At 43.3% G+C, this 14,200-nt stretch overlaps 1 protein-coding gene across 1 annotated transcript; it reads right to left on the reverse strand.

Moving 5' to 3' along the window:
- Nucleotides 1-873: 873 nt before the first annotated feature.
- Nucleotides 874-3,316, reverse strand: LOC115387044 (uncharacterized). The gene is made up of 3 exons (XM_030089574.1): nt 2,802-3,316; nt 2,529-2,651; nt 874-1,822 (listed from the first exon to the last, which is right to left on the reverse strand). The coding sequence occupies exons 1-3, from the start codon at nt 3,314-3,316 to the stop codon at nt 874-876; spliced, it is 1,587 nt and encodes a 528-aa protein (XP_029945434.1).
- Nucleotides 3,317-14,200: the final 10,884 nt, after the last annotated feature.

The raw sequence follows: 14,200 nt of genomic DNA on the forward strand, positions 1-14,200 counted from the left end.
TATCATGAAAAACAGGAAATAAAGGTGCTGTCTGAACTTCAGGAAGTATAGGAGCTGTGCATATAGCCCATTCAATTCAGCTTTATTTATATACCACAAGGTACAACAGTGATTTGAAGCCACTTTATCAGACAGAAACATTTAAAGGTGGAATACAACATTTTCTCGAAAAGACGAAGCCCCACGTCTGTTACTCACTTTTTGAACAACGCGCATGCGCCAGACCATCCGCCCGGCTCTCCTGCTTCTCCCAGAAAACGCGGAAGTGTACGAGCGCGATCTCCTCTTCTCCGGCGTGCACGGCTCTGTACAGTTTCTGCGATCCGCCTCGCTCATAAATAAAGCTTTTTTTTCCGAAACAGCTACAGTTTCATTATGTCAGACTCGCCATCGGTAAGTACGAGCTCAGAAGCTCACCGGCTACATAAACACTCTGAATGCGCATGCGCAAAAGGGAGAAGCTGATTGGGCGCAAGCACGGAGAACCGCCTTACGAAAGCAGCTCGTCAGAATGATTGACAAACAGACCCACCAATTATTTAGGTGATCCACCCGGAAATCAAAATGTTGTATTACACCTTTAATAAAGAAGTAATGTGTCATTGCAAAGTACACTTTAATTCATATTCATTCAGAAAAGTCTAAATGTGCTGATGTATAAAGGGATTATAATCACACAAAAAAGTAATCGACGATACACAGAAAAGAAACTTAAATGTCTTGAAATAATCATTTAGTGAACTGCCTCAAACAGATGTAATGAGAACATTTACAAATCAAATTTTAAATCTTGTAGATATTGCTGTTACATTTGATCTTGTGGTTTTTCTTCCTCTTCAGACTGCTCCTCCTCTTCGGTTTCTTTCTGTTTCTTCATCTCTGTCTCGGGTAAAACGGCGTCTCCAGGACGGCCTCCTTCTCCTCCAATGTGTCCAAACCTTGGACCAGAGAGTCGAAGGTTTTCTGCCATGAATCCATCACTGAGCTCCACAGCGCCGCTCTGGCTCGGATTAATTTTGACACTTGAGTCTCGCTGCCTTTGGCCAGATCCACGCTGGTTTTGCAGATCATGAAGATGTCCATACCCAGGAAGAGAGCGTTGAGTGTGATGAAACCAGCTCGGGCTGTTTTGGTTACAGCAACAGAGGTTTTGGCTGCTGCCTGACCAATATCAGGGATATCTGCGGCCACTCTGGGAATGCCACCAAGTGCTTTCCCCTCCTGGGCCAACACTTTACCAGCACCTGCTGCAGCCTGCCCATTTCTTAAAAGCTTCAGTGCAGAGGCAGCATCAACCATCGAATGAATGCCTTTCCCAACAGCACCGATCTTACCGAGGATCTTAACCACTCCCGGACCAGCTTCTCTTTTGTTGACTCTCAGTTTGGAGTGTGCTTGACATGCCTCATCCAAACAATCCTCGATGCTCTGCACATCCTCCATGAATCTTTGGAAGGTGTTTTTCGCTTTTCTTTGTCGTGTTTTGTTCACTCCAATTTCAGTGGCAGTGGTGACCATGCTGTTGACGCCGCTGGTGACTGCCAGTCCGACCCCGGCCAGAGTCAGAGACAGGGACACTCCGGCGGTGACGGGTATCAACGCCAAACCAACGATGGACAGAACGCCACCGACCGCCCCCACTGAACTACCAGCCACAGTGGAAATCCTCGCTCCCTTGTTCATGATGTCCAACTGGACGGCGGTTTCCTCCAGATCCTTCAGGAATGTCAGCATCCCGGGCTGTCGGTTCTTAAACTCAGTGATGAAGTGTTCACCTGGTTTCTGTTGAAACAAGAACGCCATCCGGAAGTGTTGATCGTTCCTGAGAGGAGAAACGAGAGAACAAAGAAACAATGAATAGACTCAGGATACATTTATAGGTCAACATTTCAGGGAAAAACATTGTGCTTTTTGTGTGATAAAGGTTTCACGTTTACATGGCAACATTTTGAAAACATCCAGTTCCACCTTGGGAGCCATTTTTAATGAGTTGCTTCATGTCAGCTCCTCTTGGAAGAGCAAATCTGTCGGACACATAACAGCAGCCAGACCTCCTCTCTGCTGCTTCCATGCTGGACAGGACAGGTTTAGAAGAAAAAAAAGTTGCTTCATGCATTATTTCTATTCCTGAGCAGTATTATCTGGTTTTGTAGATCAACAGATTTATATACAAGTATCATTCACGTAACAAAGGAAGTTCATGGAGTGTTCCTGCGGTGGTGGGGTGTGGTTAAGCTCAGCTGTAGGGGAGAGTGTGTGAAGCTGGCTCAGGGAAGCACTGGAGAGAGGTCAGGGGGAACACCTGCTGTGATTCTTCATTGATTAACTCTCTTCCAGTCACTCACAGTAGTGACTGGGACTCAATAGGAGGCTCTCCAGTGAAGGAGAGGAGTCTTTGCTGCCTGGAGGGAGGCCAAGATTGAAACTCTGATGATCCATCTGTGCCTGGAAACTCACAATCAGAGATAGAGACTTTACAGTTTCCTAATGATTTGCCGAATGATGAAGAAATAAAAGAAGAAAGTCACCTGATCTCAACCAGCTGGTTAATGTGATCGAGCATCCTCTGGATGTCTTCATCAGGTAAACCAGCACTCAGGTCGACCTCAGGTCGACCTCCAACCGTTTCCAGGTCAAAGTCACTGAAGTCACTAAGGAAAGAAGTCAAGTTTGAGTTGAAAAGTAAAGCAAAGTAAAGTAAGTATGAAAATTCAGGATATTTGATTTAAGTCTTCAGTGAAATTTACTTTGATGAGGGTATAAATATCTTGTTTTTTTTATATGGATCTATGATCAATTACCTTTTCCCAAACTTCTCACAGATGGTGCTGGTGGTCTGGATGTATTTTTCCAGCTGGTACGCCAGAACCTCCAAATTCTGAAATCTTGGGAGGAAAAATGGATCCATGTCCATTTTAAACTCCAGCACGAGAGGACAGACTACTTTCGCAGCCCAAACCACGGCCTGAATGTAATTCAGTGTGACGTCTCTGGGCAGATGAAGCAGCTGATTCTCTGTGAAGACCTCCAGCGAGGTGGAAGCTAGTTTCTCCACAGCCTCCAGGAAGGAGTTGATCTCCTGCAGACCCTGCAGGACGTCCTTCAGCAGCTCTGTCAGCTCGCTCTCCAGCTCTGTACGTTTTGTGTCTACAGAGGAACTGATGAATTTCGTCTTCATGTACTGCCGGAAAGCTTTTCCTTTCTTCTCATATTTGGCGAAGTCTCTGAAATTTGGCTCCAGTTTCTCAGCACTGTCTTTGATGTTCCTCAGCTTATTCACCTCAGTATTCCTGGCCTGCTCCCACTGAGAGGACATCTTGCAGAATGTCCTCACTGTGTGGATGTGGATGAGTGTCTCTTTGGTGTACCCCAACAGCGCCACCAGCAGGTATGCACTGAAATAGAAAACAAGTTTGAGAATATGCTACCTAAAACCTATCAAATTTTGTTCTGCTTTACTTTCACTGAGTCAATCTTTGCAGAGAGAGTGTTCACATATTTGGCTATGATCTGGTGGAGGTTTAGAGCTGCAGCTGGATTTTTCAAAAGTGATAATCATATTGAAAGTGCCTTTTTTTTTTCAGGCGAGACTGAAAATTTTTCATTTGTGCTGTGTTCCATCTTCAGTCACACTTTCCAGTGACATATATACTGATATTTACACATCTGGACAAATCTGATGTGTTCATTTTATTATGACAAGGTAATTACTCAAATAGACCTTGTTATGCTCTTTTTCTTTTCGGTATGTCATTTTCGAGCTGAGGGCTTAAAGGGCAACTCCGATTTTTTCACACTTGGACCTTATTCTAGGTGTGTCATGCTCATATACTCACTCAGACAAACATTGTGCAGCTCGGAGTCCTTTAGAAGTTATTTAGATCCAACCGATTTAGCGGGGGCCATGGCAAGGGAGCTTCAGCGTGGGACATAATCTCTGGAAAAAATCGCTCATTTCGGCTATATTTCTTCATCCATCCCCAGTGTTATCATAAAGTCAGCTCGTCTACCGTCTTCAGGTGGGTCAGCTGACAGTTTTCGCTAACTTAGCCACAATTAGCTCGGATGGGAACGTTGCGGAGCTCCTCTCCCCAGCAGAAAGGCACTCTGAGTCGGCCTCAGCTGTCACGGCGCCCGGGCGTCTGACTCGCCGGGAGTCAACACTGGCGATGGATGAAGAAATATAGCCGAAATGAGCGATTTTGCAGAGATTATGTCCCGCGCTGAAGCTCCCCTGCTGTGGCCCGCGCTAAATCGGTTGGATCTAAATAACTTCTGAAGGACGCCGAGCTGCACCATGTTTGTCTGAGTTAGTATACGAGCATGCACACACCTAGAAATAAGGTCCAGGTGTCAAAAAACTGGAGTTGCCCTTTAAAGGTAGGGGTGGGCAGATCCATCCAAATACCGATAGTATCAATACCAAAGTTAGTATTGGTATCGGATCGACACCAGCACGTTGAGATTGATTTTTTCTTCTGCTCTGGCAGAGTTAGCGCAGCCTTGCTGCCAGCCCTTGTGTGCTGTAAGCAGTGTGGCGTGAGCGGCGGAGAAACAGTGAGCACGAAGAGATGAGTCCAAGTTGTGTGGGCCACTTCTAATTTATTTTCTTGTGCAAAAAAACAAAGATAAAGTGCAAAAGTGCCTAAAAAGTGCATAGGAGGATTTCTGGAGCCAAGCTTCACCAGCAGCTGCCACTACCACCACAATCACAATCACTGCTGACTGAAGGTCTTTGGGCCCTTAAATACCTTCAGTCTAACAGGGTAAAAACCATAAAACTCCCAGAGGTGTAAAACATAATATTAGGTCTCTAAAACTATGTTAAAATCCTCCACTACAAACTCATAATAATAACCTAAAGTAAACAAAACCTATACTTAAGAATAAACCGCTGCTCAACAGTGGAAAACTGCTTATAAAAGAAAGGTCCACTGAGTCCCAATGATCTCTGCTGGATATATTTACTCCATCGTCTTTTGGAATAACTCGTCTTTCGCTGCAATGGATGCCAGTGAATCAACAACCTCTACCTGAAAAAAGTGGCTTATTGCCCACGGCATTGAAACATCCACTGCCCCTGACAACCTATCAGCGCAGATCAAGATGGAATACCCCTCTGCGTCTGGCTTCTCCTTCACCACCCCCAAAGCCAGCAGCCAGTTCAACAGTGTGAAATTCTGCGTCTCTGACACCTTGGAATATCAGCGGATCCAAACACATGGGTTCTACAGCGACTTATTGCACTTCCGGGTACTTCTAATGATCAGACGTCCAATTCGATGCTATAGCTGTCATCGATTTGGCCACGTCTCCTCTGTGTGTCGCTCAAAGAGTCACTGCTGCAAGAAGGCGGATCACCCACAGCCCTGTGTAAGTGCCCGCATTATGAAGAACTTTTTGAGCGCCTGAAAAAGTCAGCTTATAATGGCTGATTTTTGGCACGCTAGCATATGGGGGTTAATGAACAATTTTGATGAGTTTAGGGGTCACATTCTTCTTCACAACCCACTATTTGTTATTGTCTCTGTAATGGCAGAGTCCGGGACGGATACAGTTAGAAAAGTTTCAATCACAGGCTACCAGCTTATTCAAAAAGACCGTGGAAGACACACACGGCGTGACTTTGGTGGTCTTGTTATTTATGCCTCTAATCATGCTGTTTTCTCACGTCTCACAAACATTGATTCTTCACAATTTGAGACCATATGGTTGTCAATAATAATCAGGGACATTAATCTACTGACTTGTTTGATCTATCGTCCACCTGGTGCCGATATGTCAATACTACACTATTTAGAAAACTGTCTCGACTCTCATGCTGTCTCACACAACACTGTTTATTTAATACTGGGTGACTTAACTCTAAATGGTTTTCTGCTGACACCGATGATTGCTCTGCAAAAACGATGAATGAATTTTGTGACATTTACGCTTTTTCACAGATTGTTAGTTCAGTCACACATTTTCCAGACGGCATAACTGGGCAGCCCGCTTTATTGGATATTTTGACCTCAATTCCTGATTTATTTCCGACACCAGTCGTTGACCCACCTGTTGGTGCCTCTGACCATGCAGTTGTTACCACATCAATTCACAGCTTGCTAAATAATGCTGACGCACTCCTATATAAAACTGAAACTGTCAATGAGATCTATCCTAATTTTTCAGCTGTCTCTGACTGGTCAGTAATCATAGATGCAGTGACTGGTATTGACTGGGACTACTTTGATCAAATAACCAACACTTCCACAGCGTGCACTTATTTGACTGACTGTATCCAGACTATTATTTCCGACCTTGTTCCAGCAAAACATCGCCGACCAGCGGGCAAATACAACTTGCCTTACCTAACATCTGAGTTTATTCACTTGCGCACTTTAAAACATGCAGCCTGTAGTCGATTTAAACAATCAAACTCACACTTTGATCTCACACAATTTCGTCTCGCTCGTGACAGACTCTCCTCTGAAATTAAACAGATTAAATCTGAGAGTTATCGTCATCAAGCTCAGTTAATCACTGAGTCTCCATCTACAAGACAGTACTGGAAATTAGCAAAGCGATTGTATTGCTTTTCATCAGCCCCTGATCGTATTCCAGATTTACAACTTAATGGCATAGTTGCACACACTACAGTTGAAAAAGCAAATCTGCTGAACAATTATTACACAGGCCAAGCAGTTACCAATCGATTATATTGTTCGGCGCCTCAAGCTGACCATGTTCCTTTCCTTACCTATATAAACTTCAACGAAGCCATTGTACAGTCTAAATTAGTTTCACTCGATATCAACAAGGCTCAAGGCCCTGATGCCATTCCTAATATTTTTTTTGAAGAAATGCTCTCTCACACTCTACCACTGGCACATCTGTTTTCTCTCTCGTTTTGGTCGGGAATTCTACCAAGGGTGTGAAAATCCACTGTAGTTGTACCCATCTACAAGCGTAAAAGTAACTCCTCGCACCCTGGAAATTACAGACCAATATCTCTTACATCTTGTGTTGCTAAAATAATGGAGGAAGATATTATTAATGAAAATATTTCTGATCACCTGGTAAGAAATAATCTTATTCATCCTTCTCAATTTGGATTCTTGAAAGGCCACTCTGCCACAGATCAAGTAGCCTGTGTCTATCATCACTGGGCCTCAGTGCGTGAACAAAATCTCTCGACAGCTGCTGCATTTCTAGACTTCACTAACGCATTTGTTAGTGTTCCTCACAACGCACTACGATCACTTTTGCCTTCGTTTGGCATTCGTGGTAATCTTTATGCTTGGCTCTCTGACTATTTGCACGACTGAACACAACGGACTCGCATTGACGGACAACTCTCTGCCCCATCTCACATCACCTCTGGTGTTCCGCAGGGAAGTGTTTTAGCCCCCACATTATTTCTGATCTTTATTAATAATTTGCTTGTGACTGTTGACCGTCTTGCAACTGATCTTTGAGAAATGGGCAGAAAAAAAATCTGTTTGTTAGGCTGCATATGCAGATGACACTTTGTTTTCTGTAACCCACGAAGACCCAATGACTGCTGCTACACACCTGAACATTGTTTTAATACATGTATCACGCTGGGCTGCTAGTTGGGGAATGCAGAAGGGTCTGGCTGTTTCCTGGGTGTTCCCGTCACTCTATTGACCAATTTAGTTTTACTGACCAATCAAAGTTTTTCGTTGCTGCAATATTGGACTTCACCAAGAGAGGCAGCAATGTGCTGTGAGGCACCTAGTCTGCCGGAAATTAGCAGAAGAAGAAGAAGAAGCATTGAAATCGTGTTTCGCCCTGGCTTTTTCCTCCTGGAGAGAAGAAGATTACCAAATGAGAGGTTATGTCAGTAAGTTTATTTTGTTGATTATGATTTGACAACGTGTCACTGTACACCTCTTGTCTTGTCTTTATTGTATCCGATGATGTTCATAATAGCGACAAGCGCAGGAGCAGCTAATGCTAATGTTGGTCGGTCCATGAGCAGCGTGGCTATTATTAATTATCAGCTAAAGTTTGCAGCAAAGACTTGTAACGTTAGGCATATAACCAGTGCCTTCAGTAGGCCGGTACGCAGTACCGGTGTCATGCCAAAAAGTGATTCCCTGCCAGAAAGTGATTTCCGTTCTGCGGAATCAGTTTTAGGCAAGCAAAATAAGCTGATTTAGACATTGTAATGTCCCTTTACTCATTTTTTAAGTGGTATAAAGTATTGGTTGTGTTGTAAATCTGATTCTGCTGTGTTATATTAAATCGTTTTGGGGCAAGATCTATATACAATACCAAAAACATGAATCAGTTTTTGGCAAGCAAAAAAAGCAGATTTTGACATTGTAATGTCCCTTCACTCAGTTTTTAAACCGTACAAAGCACTGCTTATGATCATATTATTCTGGTGAACAATCGAGTCATTTTGGTGCAGACAAAAAGAAAACATAAAACACCTCGTTGACACATATATGTTCATTAGCGTAACTACGAGCCAGATTAAAATCACCAGCTAGCCTATTTAACAGCGATATAAGGCAACTGGACGTACAGGAGGCTATCAAACGCAAACACAAATAAATATTGTTCGATGATCAGAAACAAACTTGCTTGAGCCTGATGAAGACTGCTGCAGAGCCACAGAAGCTGCGCTTTTCAGTTGTCCGCGGCCCGGAAATCAATTTTTGGCAAGGAATCACTTTTTGGCACGACACCGGCCTGCATTTCTCAATTTTTCTCACTGGCATACCCGGACTTTTTACCGCGTACCGGGACTTCACATGAGCTCATAACGCCGGGCTCACACTGGATGTGGTCCGGCTCCGGTCCGAACACCGCAACCCAGTAAAGAATGGCACTTTATTGATTTAATTCATAATGATCTGTGTTCTTCACCGGCTATTTTACTTGTTAACAGTCGAATAAGGGGGCGTACCGGCACTTATTTTTTCACTCAAAGCACTGCCCACAACCAAGTGGGCTTTAATTAGGATGTCATTGTTTTAGTAAGGGATAATGTAGAGCAAGCCGGCCACTATAGAGAAATAAACCCCGGCGGGTGATGCAGGATACATTATTCAGATGATCAGCTCATCCATCAAGCCTCCACAGAAGCTTGATAATGACCTGACCATTTGAATCAGGTGTGTTGGAGCAGGGACACATCTAAAACATGCATGGCAGGTGTTTGAGGGGCGAGTCTCAGAATATAGGATTTCTGGTTGAGGCGGAAGATTATGGCCAATGACTCCGGTCAGAGAGTCGGGAAACAGGACAGAGAGATCAGATTGTCTTCTTCTTCTTCTTTATTCTTATTCTCCTTTCTTTAACAGCAACTCTATGCATGTTTATGCATGTATGCGTGTATATATGTGTGTGTGGTCTGAAAACACAAGGAATAATCACTGTGTCACAAAATGCTCTGAACAATAGTGAGCAGTGAATCAATTAACATGACTAACATAAACCAATCATAGTCACAATTATAAATCAGTAAATCAAGATGCAATATTTATGTGCAATAAATCACAAGCATGTGAAATTAGCTGCAGAATCACAATAAGCATGTGAACTTGCCTGCGGAATCAACAAATTACAAGTAGGACTAACTTATATTTAAATAGGACTAATTAGCAAAGTGAAACACAACATATGTCCATGAAACAACAAAATACTGCAATAAACATCAAATATACTTAAGTGAGAGTGGAAAATGACTTACATTTCGTCATGAACGCACACAAAAGGCAGGAAAACACACAAAAACTCAACACAGCTCCATAAAGTCCTCCTGCAGAATCGGCCTGCAGCTGTAGTGTGACTAGTTCAGGCTGCATTTATCCAGTCGCCAGCAGGCGGTGCTGTTGGATCTTTAGGGCTTTCTCACAGCAGGACTACATTGAGAAACACTGAGCTAAAGTTTGCAGTGATGACTTTAAGGCCTATTACCACAGTGTGTTGTTAATTCGGATGTCATTACTGTATTTTATGAATATAAAGGTTTTGTGGGTGTTTTTTTTTTTTCAAACAGTCATGCAATACTGCAAAGTTAATTAAAACACGGTGTGCATCATTTTATGAATGGGTGTGTATGTAGACATGTAGTGTAGAAGCACTTTGAGTGACTGCAATGACTACAAATATGACATTGATACAGCATTGGAAGGGTGAAGATGTCTAAATTGAGACTGACCAATTGATTCCATATATCTGTTTTGTACAGCGTACAGCGTTACATCTGTCAGTGTTGTTCAGCAGCCAGAGGCCCAAAGCAACAACATGCCAAGAGGAAGGATGCAAACTTCTTCACTGCCCCTTTTGCCCTCTTTATAAGGGTGATTATTCAAAAGTGGAGACATATCTACAGTCTCATCTTACAACAGTGGTACTGCATGGAGGTATGTTTACTGCTTGCTAATACATTGCTGTAGAATGTATTATTTTATGATTATTATTCAAACAGTGGTCAAGAAAACAAGTGTTTGTACCTGATGTTAAAGCCATTTTTTTTGGTGTGTGTCTTTGTTCTTCAGATCTAGTACAGTATACATGCAGACTGGGATGTAAAAAAGAATCCCACTACCACTGCTGTGCCTGCAGTCTGCTGTTTTGTAAGAAAAACAAACTGCAGACACATCTCAGCACCTGCCACCTTCGGCCAGCACCAGGTCAGCTGCCGAAAGACCACTGCAGCCAGCTCCAGATTCATATGACAATTTAAATACAGGAATTGCAACTTACGCATCTTCCAACCTTTTCAGTAACCTCGCAAATTCCATTTCCAAAGGACCATGGAGGACACCTTTCTTGGCTGATGAGGTAAAACTTGCAGCTGGTATGCAATTCTTTGCATTTAGTAGAGTATAAACATAGGCAGGCTTCTTGCTTGATTTGATTTCAATGTCCTTTTTTTTGCAGGTTGCTGGAGGACATTACAACATAGTTGACGTCAATGACTGTACTGTATCATAACATGTATCAAGCTAAAATACATTTAAAGCATAAGTTACTTTACAGGTGGACATGCTATTAGAAGGTGGTGGTGTGCAAAGCTTCTGGCGATATTTATGCCTGAAAGATATTGTATACTGTATCCATACATTGTTATTTGCTCATATTTTGTGTTTATGAAGATGGAAGCAAATGTCTTGTCTCTCTCTAGCCCTGCAGTCTACCCCCTGAGTCTGCCTCTCTGTCCCTCTCAGCCACAACCTCCAGGACAGGCCGTTCTTACCACCTGACTGTCCTGCAGCTCAGCATTAACGTCTTCAATAGAGTGTCCCAGTCATTCCGTGACCTGGCCAAACCATACCACCCTTCCATTTACATTAATGATTCTTTGGCAGGGAAGCTCAAAACATAGGCCAACATGTCCAAACACACGCACCGACATGCACTCACACATACACATGTACAAACTGAAAAACGCACACAAACACAAGACTTGTCGAGCGCTATGCGCTCGACCAAGGCCTTTCACACGCTCAAACGTACAAAAATGGCAAGTCGAGTGCGCAGCGCTTGACCACAGACATAGGCCAACATGTCCAGACACACACACACACCGACATGCACTCACACACACGTACAAATACAAAAACGCACACACACTCTCACACACAAACATGACTTGTCAAGCGCGTAGCGCTCGACCACAGACATTAACACTCTCAAACACCTCACAGACGCGTCGGGCTTGTCAAGACCTTTCCGAAAATATATAACATGTGGGCGAAATAACGTCAGAAAAAAAAATCGCATATTGTTTTTGCAAAAAATATTATTAGGCCTGAGCCCCTGGCCTGCCAAGGGCGAAGGGCCTGTTGTTTCTGCAACACAGACAACGACTAGTTGAGCGCGCAGCGCTTGACCAAGGACTTTCACACACTCAAAACACACAAAAATGACAAGTCGAGCGCAGAGCGCTCGACCACAGACACAGGCCAACATGTCCAAACACACACACCGACATGCACTCACACATACACATATACAAACACAAAAACGCAGACACACACACACACACACACACACACACACACACATACACACACACACACACACACACACACACACACACACACACACACACACACACACACACACACGACCAAGGCCTTTCACACACTCAAACGTACAAAAATGACAAGTCAAGCGGACAGCGCTCAACCACAGACGTAGGCCAACATGTCCAGACAGACACACACCGACATCTACTCTCACACACACGTACAAACACAAAAACAGACACACACTCTCACACACAAACATGACTTGTCGAGCGCGCGACCACAGACATTCACACTCTCAAACACCTGACAGATGCGTCGGGCTTGTTGAGACCTTTCCGAAAATATATGACATGTGGGCGAAATAACGCCCAAAAAAAAAATTTGCATATTGTTTTTGCAAAAAATATTCTTTCGTTCTTTCTTTCTTCTTCTTATTCTTCTGCTCTTTAAACTGGAATGACCCCCTGAACATGCTCGAAAACTCACCAAATTTTGCACAAAATTCAGTTCCTACGAAATTTTTTTTAAATATGTGTTTCGATATTGAGATTTAAAAAATGGCTCTACAGCGCCACCTGCAAAAACCAAAATGCATTGCGTCAATGGGAGGGGGTCCGCAATAAACTTTGTCGTACAGCCACAAAATTCGGTATACACATGCGCCTTGAGGGGACAAAGAAAAAATATTATTATGACCCCGCCCTCAGAACAGCAGGAAAGCAGCTATCTGGGATTGAATTTTCAAAAATGCTGAGTCAGTGTTTTCCAGGACGTCGTACAAAATGTTTGTTTTGATTGCGCGCTTGTCCAAATGAGCTGAAATTTGGTGGACACCATCTACACAAGTAGACAATTAAAAGTTATCCAAATCATAAATCTTCCGTTCACGGTTTCCGTGTGGCAACGCCGCAAATTTGATGTCAAATTTTGCCATTTTTTTAAGTGTGATAAATGGCTGCCATTCGGACATAACAAATCCAATCCAAAGTAAATTTTAAACACTTTTTGACGCTTCCTATCTGGACACATTGACAGTGACATTTTGGCAATCGGTGTTACAGCGCCCCCTACAGAATCAAAATAAAATCTGTTTGGGGAGTAAAATTATTAGTTTGTCAGAAATTAATGAAATTTGGGTGACTATTCCTTCATGTGGTCCCCATCAAAAAAGCAAATGGTAACCATATGGTAATATCAACGGTGTTGCCGTGGCGATGGCTGAAGTTCCCCATGTTATTCTAATGGGCCCAAATGAAAAACCTCCCATTTTGACCGTTTTCCATGTCGTTGTACAAAATGTTCGTTTTGATCGCGCGCTTGTCCAAATGAGCTGAAATTTGGTGGACACCATCTATACAAGTAGACAATTAAAAGTTATCCAAATCATAAATCTTCAGTCCACGGTTTCCGCGTGGCAATGCTGCAAAGTTCGTGTCAAATTTTGCCCTTTTTGGTGCATGATAAATGGCTGCCATTCGTATATAACGAATCCAGTCTCAAGCAAATTTTAAACACTTATTCATCCTTCCTATCTGGACACATTGACAGTGACATTTTGACAATCGGCATTACAGCGCCCCCTAAAGAATCAAAATAAAATCTGTATGGGGAGTAAAATTATTAGTGTGTCAGAAATTAATGAAATTTGGGTGACTATTCCTTCATGCGGTTTGGGCTGCTTTCTATTGAGTTAAATGGGTTTATGGTGAGAGATAGACATATCTGGCAACCTCCTCAAGTTGACTGCAGATACACCGCAGAAGGTGCTGCGGTGATTCCGTTCTGTAGATGGAACGCAGCCACAAGAACGGTTGTTCTGTTGTACATGATTTTTCTGCAGACCATACAAATCTCCGACTTTCAGAAGGAAGCACAGGGCAGGCTCTCCGCCATGCTTGACGTGCGTGCTCAGAATAACAGTTTGTGTGGTGAGTTACGGAAGCCTCACATGGACAAAAGTGTGGCAAACGAGGAAAGCTGGCTCGCCCCGGGGAGCGACCGTGTTCTCACCGCATCTAGATCGAGCCGGTGCCGACCTCAGACCTCCTCCTCGAAGCGGCCCAGGACCCATAAGTAGGTCGCTCCAACGTGAAAAACATGTTCACACTTTCGCTACCGGCTCCACTCCGTCATTTATGTCGAGCCAAATGCTTTGGTGTGAACACGGCTACGCCCCTTAGTTGTATTGGTAGAAATTAGGGGTG

This window comes from Salarias fasciatus, chromosome 4 (genome assembly GCF_902148845.1).
Source record: "Salarias fasciatus chromosome 4, fSalaFa1.1, whole genome shotgun sequence".
In the NCBI taxonomy this organism is placed as follows: domain Eukaryota; kingdom Metazoa; phylum Chordata; class Actinopteri; order Blenniiformes; family Blenniidae; genus Salarias; species Salarias fasciatus.